This window comes from Anser cygnoides, chromosome 21 (genome assembly GCF_040182565.1).
Source record: "Anser cygnoides isolate HZ-2024a breed goose chromosome 21, Taihu_goose_T2T_genome, whole genome shotgun sequence".
Lineage (NCBI taxonomy): Eukaryota > Metazoa > Chordata > Aves > Anseriformes > Anatidae > Anser > Anser cygnoides.
The window spans coordinates 6,592,936-6,601,442 of NC_089893.1; the positions used below are offsets into that span (position 1 = coordinate 6,592,936).

Consider the following 8,507-nt stretch of genomic DNA (forward strand, 5'->3'; position numbering starts at 1 on the left):
CCAGAATCATGATCGGGGCACCGCATCCCCCTTTTTCCCAGGGATCAGGCACAGCATCCCCCTTCTCCCCAGGACTGGGGCACCACATTTGCCCCTTCTCCCAGGGACTGGGACACTGCATCCCCCTTTTTCCCAGGGAGTAGGGCACAGCATCCCCCCTTCTCCCCAGGATCTGGGTACCACATCCCCCCCTTCTCTCTGGAGTCACGATGGGGGGCACTGCATCCCCCTTCTCCCCGGGACCGGGGCACCACGTTCCCCTTTTTTCCCAGGGACCAGGCACCGCATCCCCCCCTCCTCCCCGGGATCGGGGCACAGCATCCCCCCTTCTCCCCAGGACCAGGACACCGCAGCCCCCTTTTTCCCAGGGACCGGGGCACCGCATCCCCCACTTTTCCCCGGAACCGCGACCGGGGCACCGCAACCCCCTTTTTCCCAGGGACCAGGACACCACATCCTCCTCCTCCCCGGGACCAGCACACCCCATCCCCTTTATCCCCGGGGGACCAGGCCACCACCTCCCCCTTTCCCCCCATCCTCCCCCCCGGCACCACCGCATCCCCTTTCCCCGTTCCGGGAGCCCCGCACCCCGGATCCCCCAACTCCTTCCCCAATTCCGGGGCCGGGGCCCTCCGGACCGGGGGATGGGAAGGGTGGGGGGTGGGGGGGGGACGGGGACGAGCTCCCCCCCGTCCCCCCCGGTCCCGGCTGCGGTGCCCGGGGACTCACCGAGCAGCGGCAGGAGCAGGAGCAGGACGAGCGCCGGCCGCCGCAGCGCCATGATGGGGTGTGCGGAGCCCGGCCGAGCCTGCGCAATGCCCGGGCGGCCCCGGGGGGGGGAGAGAACCGGGGGGGGGAACGGGGGCGGCCCCGGGACTGGGACGGGGACGGCGGGGCCGCGATCCGTCCGCTGGGGGGGGCGGGAGGGGGGGCGGCCAGCCCGGAGCCTGGCACCGCGGGGAGGGGGGGAGACCCCCCCCCCCAGGAGGGAGGGAGACCCCCCCGGAGGGAGGGAGACCCCCCAGGGAGGAAGAAGCCCCCCCTCCAGGAGGGAGGGAGGCCCCCCAAGTGGGAGGGAGACCCCCAGGAGGGAGGGAGACCCCCCCGGAGGGAGACCCCCCGGAGGGAGAGGGAGATCCCCAGGGAGCCCCCCCAGGGAGGAGGGAGTCCCCCAGGACAGAGGGAGCCCCCGAGGGGGAGGGAGGACCCCAAGGGGGAGAGAGGCCCCCCCAGAAGGGAGGGAGACCCCCAGGGAGGAGGGAGCCCCCCCAGGGGGAGAGGGAGCCCCCCGAGGGGGGGAAGCCCCCCGGCCAGGGGAAGGTCCGCGGGAGAAACTCGGCCCTGAGCAAGGAGCCGTGAAGGCGGGGGGGTTGTGAAACGAGCTCGGGGGCCAAGTTTGGGTTTGGGTTTTGGGTTTGGACGTACCCGAGTTTTGCTCTCGGTGGGGTTTTGCTGTACTTAATGAGAACCCCACTAAGAAGTGCAAGGAGTGAGAATTTCCCCTAAAACGCTGTCTCGTGTTGGGCGATGTGCTGCGCTGGACATTTTTGGCCAGTTTGAAGCAGGCAAGCAGCACAAACAGCGTGGGGCTGCAGGAGCCAGGCAGGCGTGCTGCTCCTGGGGCTGTGCCGAGGCTGCCCCGACCCAGCCAAGGGCCTGACCTGTGCCCTGGGACCATCCTGGGCTGCCGTGTGGTCAAGGGCATCCCAGAACCTCCTTCCCTGGTTAACAAACGGGAGAAAAATTACCAGCGCTGGACTTGGCCCCGAATTCAGCAGTCAGCCTGGGCTGAGGCTGGCTCATGTGTCGCTAACGGGCAGTGCTCTGACGGGATGTGATCGAGATGCCGGTGAAGAAGCAGCTGGAGCGAAAGCCCAGCTCTCCCCTGCTCCACGAACCGGCCCGGCAGAGCTGGCAGGAATGAAGGGATGTAAAATTGTATTTAACTTGATAATGTGGTAGATCTGCCTCAAGGGGCTAACGAGGAGACTTACAGGGCTGATCCGAGCCTGGTGAAATTAAGAGAGGTGCTCATCAGTCCGAACAGCCAGCTGGGACACTTCACCAGGGATGGAGGGGATGGGATCCCCTGCCAAGACTGAAAACCTGACGCCGCCAATCCTCAGGCTGGGTCCCCATGGAGCAAGAAGTCACTTTAACACGCGACCCTCGGACTGCAATGACAGGAGCTGTGAAATACGGCGGCACAGCCTGTAACCGGTGATAAAGTGCCACCGAGCTGTCGGGTCCCTCTTTAACCTCCAGCAGCAGCCTGCCTGGGGAGCAGCAGAGCCGAGGAAGAGGAACCAGGCAGGGATGCGGTGTGCGGGCTCCTCCAGCTCCTCTGTGCCCTGGGACGGGGAGCTGGATGCGTGCAGAGCTCCTCCGAGCATCCGCGTCCCTCACCAAGCTGCTGGAGCTTCTCCTAGGTGTGCACTGTGTGTGGTGGTGCAGAGAGGCTGATTTAAGTCACTTGGCAACGTGGATGTGGCCTTAGAGGACAAGATCAGGGCATGAAGCCTGGAGCATCGTCTTGTTTGTAGCTCCACGCTTGCACGGCACACGCGTGGCAATTGCCCATCTCAGGCAGATACGGTTAGAGCCAGGGCTTCTCTTCGTGCTGCCTCCACGGCTTTATCACAGCAAGGGTCTGCCTTTATCTCTGCCGTCACCACCGAGGAGCCATCGGAAATGTGAAACCCAGCAAGAAAAGGAGTCACAATAAATATTGTTCAAGAGCCGTAGCGCCTGTCAGAGCAGGACGGCAAAGCGCTGCGGTGTAAAACACGGATTTTCACGCACAGACGGAGCTCCCCTTCCATTCCTTAATGCCAAAACAAGAAACTAGAATAAAATATGTGCTAAGAGCGGCCCTGCGTACGGCTGAGGTGCAGTCAGGCGTGACGAGGGGCTGCATAAACCTGCCTCCTACGATCCCATCATCCTCTGGCGAGCTCCTCATCCCCGCTCAGAAGCAGAGGGATCTGCAGAATGGGAGGGAGGGAGCACGTGTCTGCCGAGGAGCCCTCCCGAGCTCCAGCAGAGGCTTGTGATGAGGAGAGACGGAGGAGGAAGAGCTCCGTGACCCAATGGCTCCAGGGCGAGCCATGGCAGTGGCGAAGGGCTGCGGGGTTTGGCAGCAGGGCTGGTTCCTGGGGCATTTGTAGGACTTTGGAAGAAGGTGGCTGAGGGTTGGACTGGGAAAGGAACCCCTTCGGGATTTATAAGGGTTGTGGGGGCACTTTGTACCCAGTGTTGGGATCTGCAAGCGGCTGAAGGCAGCTGGGAGAAAATGGGTGTCCTCACCGTGCTTGTAGTGCCTGGAGGCCAAACTGAGGTTCGAGCCCTGCTGGGAAGAAGGCAGAGGCACCGAGGGCTGCCAAGGAGCTGTGACACCTCGGGTAGGCGTGACCGGTGCCCGTCCGAGCCCCCAGGGCTGTCCTCCTGCCCCTTTCCCTGCCGTTAGGTTCCTGCCAGAGCTTCTGCCCTTTGGGCTGCTCCGTGAGGTGGGAGCTTGTCGTGCTGCCCCAGCAGACCTGCAGATGAGCTTGGTTCACTGCCAAACAAAAATTTCTTTACGAGCAGCAGGAGGGTCTTGGGGCCCATGGTTGCTTGCAGCACCCCCAGCATTTGGAAGCAAAGTCCTGGAGAGTTTCTAGCGCAGCATTAGGCGCTGTGGATAAAAAGATGCTGATTTATTGGTGTGCATCATTTTTGATTCGAGGCCCTCAAAGCACTTGGCAGATATGCCACTTACCCAACATTGTTCCCAGCAGCTCTGGGAATAAATGCAGGTGTGGGGCCTCTGTCCCTCCCTGCCCTGCGCTGCCTCGCTCACCAGGACAGCTCCCGATGGATGCTCTCGTGCTGCAGCGCTCCAAGTTGAAGACAGCATCTCTTTTTTTGGCTGCCGTAGTCTAGACAAGTTGTTGATTCCCCGGTGCCACGGACTGTGACCCCACTCCCACACCAGCCCCACCATTTCTCCCCGGTTCCTTTCTCAGGCATATGCTTGTCTATTTTGAATCGTTCGTATGTGTGAGGCTGAGGCGCTCCTAATCTCGTCTCCCTCCCAGGGCGTCAGTCGTACTGGCACGCGCCTTTTCCCCGTCTGCCTCCCTCTGTTTCTGGACTGCAGATATTTTTAACTCCACCCTCTAATTAGAGGTACTTTTCTCCGGGTATTTTGCGCACAAGGGATCTCACGTCTGTGGTCAGCAGGCGGTGAGCACCGGGGACTGGCCCTGCATGGAAACTTTCCTGCTAAATAAAAACGCTGCCCTTCACCTCCCGGCGGTGCGCCCACACAGAGGGCAGGATGGGGAAGGGCTGCGCTCCTCGGGGCCTGTCTGCAGCAGCACGGTGGGATAACAGCTATATCGAGGAGTCAGCGAGGCCCTGGAGGGGAGGACATGGCTGAATCCTGCTCCTGCAGCCCCCTCGCTGTTGCTGCTCAGAGCTCCGAGCGGTGCGGAGAGCACTCGGAGCCTGTGGCCCTGGGATGCCCTGAGATGAGCTCGCTTACCCTGTGCTGGTCCAGGGCTTGGAGAAAAGAGCAATACTAATCGGGCACGGCCTTGGATCAGGTTTCCCAGGTAGGAACCTCGTTCCTTGGCTTCCCAGCACCGTGCTTTAGCCGCCTGGCTCTCAGCATCTCCCCTGAGCCGCAGCCCCGGCGCGGCGCAGCGAGGCGAGGGAGCTGTTGCTCGGGCTTGGTGTGCGCGGCCCTTTTCTCTCCTGGACGCACGAGCAGCATCTGGCTGGGCCATCAGGCAGCGAGCACCCCTCGGGCTGGCTGCATCGTGCCACGGCTTTCCTGTTCGCAGCCAAGTCCTCTCTCTCCTTCCCCGTCCCCCAGCACGCCCGAGCTGCGGATTACGAGGCCAGCTGGCCATGAGCACGTTACACTGCGCCCGGCCCTTGCCAAGGCCAGCCGGGGAGGTGGCACCAGCGCAGAGCAGCAGGTCGGGTGCTCGGGGTGGTGACCCAGCGAAGGTTTTAATGTGACCCTGTGTGAAGCTGGCGGTGGCACAGCGTCACCCCCAAGGCTGGGCAGAGGATTTCGGTCCAAGGGGCTTCTCTGCGTGGGGTGGGAGCAAAGCAGCCTTTGTGCCAGAGGGAAGGGGGTGCTTCCTCTCCGTTCCAGCCCCAGGAGAAGTTTTCCAACACACTAATAGCTGATAGAGCTAAAGGGCTTCCCGGTGCCTGAGCAATTCCTGGGCAAACTCCCTTCGGAGCTCATGGGCCGCGACTCACGCAGGATCTAGCAATCCCCTGCTTCATCTCAGCACCTGGTCTCAGCACTGAATAACTCGGCTGGAATTTATTTCTGTTCTTGAAAAATCCGAGGCGTAAAGAGGGAAAACATTTCCTTATGGATGTCCTGCAGAGCGTGGGGCTCGCGGAGTCTTGCTGCTGATGTCCTGGTGCTGAAGGAGCTGCTCCGATTCTCCAGCATCGTGGCAGGAAACATTCAGGTCCCCAAATCCTTGTCACCGTACCACACCTGTGAGGACAGCCTGCTTTTGCAGCACCTCTCACTGCCTCCCAGCAAACCTCCCCCTGTAATCACCTGTGCTCCTTCCCTTCCTGAGCCGCTGTTTTCTCTGGCTCCTGGTGCTCGTGCTGATGTGGCGGAGCAGCTTTTTCTGAGAACCGAGCTTTCCAAACTCCCCGAGATTGTTTTGACATGCGTGACTAGCTGCCGACATGTCAGCCAAGGGTCTCCCACCACCCAAGCAGCACCTTGCTCGCCAAAAAACACACGCCCTGGGGCAAGCATTTAGCCATGCAAATCCCCCCCACGCATGCACACGCCCATAGCACTGCTTTATTTTTAATGAGTGCCTTTGGGTTTCGCCATCCTGGCTCCCCTCCACGTGTCTGGCTAGCAGCAGTGCCGGGTGCCCCAGATGAAGCAGGTTTTTATGGCTCCTGAACCCCTGGCGATGGGGACTGGTGGCTCTGGCTCAGCTGCTGTGCTCATCTACAGTAGGGTGCTTGAAAGGAGTCAGGAATTTGGTTCTTCTTGATCTCTCAGGTAGCTGCCAGCGATGTTTCCGTGTCCTCAGCTGGGCGACAAGTCAGCAGGTGACAGACATCTGCCTCGAGATGCGAAGCAACCAGAGGCTTGTCTCGTGGTGTGAGCTACGTCAGCATCGAGACCGCCTCGGTGACTGGTAGCAGCGGGGATTTCTTGGGACAAGGCCCGGCTGCGTTCGGGCGTTATGGTTCTTGAAGCCTGCGAGGAAAGGGCAGCTCTGCTCCAGCCTTCCCTCCCCTGGCGCCCGTGGGCAGGCAGGGGCAGAGCCCCGCAGCCTCCCCTCCGGCCTTGCAGCCAAGTGCTGAGCCCGGGGCGGTGGAGGAGCAGGGCTCTAATCTCTGCCAGTCGAGTTGCAAAGGCGATTAGACATATGCCAGTTAATTCATAACAAACAGGATGGAGGGGGAATTTGCCACTTACAAATGGCAGATGAACAAGCCCATCGTTCCTGCCACTCGCGGGTAATACATGCTGACATAAGCCCAGTTTAGCTGCAAGTTTTTCATTGCTAATCCCGCTGGTCCCTGCCTCTGCTTTTCCATCCTCCTCCTGGCATCTTTCTTCCTCTTCCTCTGCTTTGCCTTTCTCCCCTGGTACTAGCATCTCTTTGGCCTTTTAGAGCAGACAAATTCCCCATCCTTCTCCCAACATATTAGTGTTATTGGGCCTTCCAAGGGATGTCTTTCCTTTTCCTGAAAACATCTTTTTGTACATTAAAGCCATGTGGCAACCTCATCATCCCTCGGTTTTGGAGAGACACGCTCCTGATCCCATTGCAGCTCTCATCAGAGCACCAGCGGTGCCCCTGTCTGCCTGCCTGGCCCCTTGGTGCTGCCCCTCCAGGAGCTGAAGCAGGTCCTGGGGCACGTTCAGGTGTGTTCAGTGCCCTGGTGCCCCATGAGCTCAGGAGAGCCGGCTCGAGAGTGCTGGGCTGTGCCTCGCTGAGCTGTGTGACGTCGGGGCTCCCTCGAGCCCTGGCCCAGGTTCGGCACTGCTCAGCCTCCAGAGATGGACACAGGGTAATTCAGGCTGGAACTGAGGTTGCAGGGACATCTCTGGTCCAACCCCACTCAAGGCAGAGCCAGCCTAGGCCGGGCTGCTCAGAGTTTTGCACGCAGCCAAGGATGAAGACGCCACCACATCATCACTGTGACAGTGAAACCCTGCCAGGGCCCTGGAGGTAGCCCCAGGGAGCTCGGCCAGCATCCTGCAGCGGAGGTACCAGAGATGTTCAGTCCCACGGGACTCTGGTCAGCTGTGCTCAGCACCGGAGCATGCCCTGCCTGGAGTTTATTCAGTGCTTTGCCTAAACAGACACTGCTGTGGGCTTCTTTCTAATAGCACCATGGGGAGACTGAGCCTGGAGCCGCCCTGTTTGGAGAGCCACGTAGCCAAGCTAAATACCTTTTGAGGGGCTGCTGCCTGCCGGGAGCTTCACCAGTGCTTTGAAAAGGGATAAGGGGGGGAGTTTGTGAGCCTGGAAGCCACCCGTGTGGGACTTGTGCTGTGCCAGCCTCTGTGCCCATCCCTGCCACAAAGCCTGAGCTGGCTTCTAGGAGCCTCAGGTTGCAAATCTGCATGGCACCTGCAGGACAGGGGGCTTGGGCTCAGCTCTGGGAGCTCCTCTGTCCCACCGAAGACCCCCGTGCTGCTTCCTGGGTGCTGCAAGGACCAGGAACACCCATCGTGTGCCAGGACACGGCGCCTGTTCCCAGTACATCCGCGTGGGTGCTGTGGGATGGCAACCGGAGCCAGGCCAGCTACATTTTCCTGGAAATCCTCTTGGCTTTCCATCCCCGCGATGATACGAGTGTCCCAGCTGTCCCTGTTTGCCTGACTGATCCACCCACCCAGAATATGTGGATTTTTTTCTCGTCGTGCCACCAGCCCCGGGGGAGCTCGCCCTGCCGTGCTGGGCTAAGCTCGCCTCCGCTTCCCGAGCGCCAGCCGCGCGCCTCGCGCGTCCTCGTCCCCTGGGGCCGATCCCCCGGTGACAGCAGGTCACCGGCAGCGAGCCCAGCCATCCAAGGGCTGGCCCGGGGCAGGTGCAATAGGGCCGGGGGATTTTCGGGGCGATGGAGGCATTTGCAGCGGGGCGTAGGGCGGGAGAAGCCCCCTCGTTGTGCTGCTGGGTGGCACCACGGGTGGATTTTTGGCACGACGCTGGCGCAGGAGGCACCCACGCGTGTCCGGAGCCCCACGGGGCTGAGCGTGGGGACAGCAGCCTCTCCCGGCCGAGCCCCGGGGGCTGGGGCAAAGCCACGAAGCGGCTCCAGGCCGGCTTTTCTCCGGCCCGGGGGTTCCCCCTTGTGGCAAGACGCTCCTCGCTCCCCAGCCCGGCTCCCCGCCCGCTGCCTCCCCCCGCCAGCCCCGGCGGCCCTGCGGATGCTCCCCACGGCCCGGCTCCTTTTTTTTTTTGTGCCCTCTTGTCCCCAGGGGGCCGTGGGGGCTCCGGGGAGCCGGC

The 8,507-nt window shown here is 61.7% G+C and overlaps 1 protein-coding gene across 1 annotated transcript in view; it reads right to left on the reverse strand.

The window, feature by feature from the left end:
- The window catches only part of JAM3 (junctional adhesion molecule 3), a 33,331-nt gene extending 32,474 nt beyond the window's left edge, over positions 1-857 (reverse strand). Inside the window, exon 1 of the mRNA XM_048063427.2 lies at positions 730-857. Coding sequence (XP_047919384.1) covers positions 730-781 — 52 coding nt within the window. The 5' untranslated portion in view covers positions 782-857. The remainder of the gene's footprint in view (positions 1-729) is intronic.
- Between the last annotated feature and the right edge of the window lie 7,650 nt (positions 858-8,507).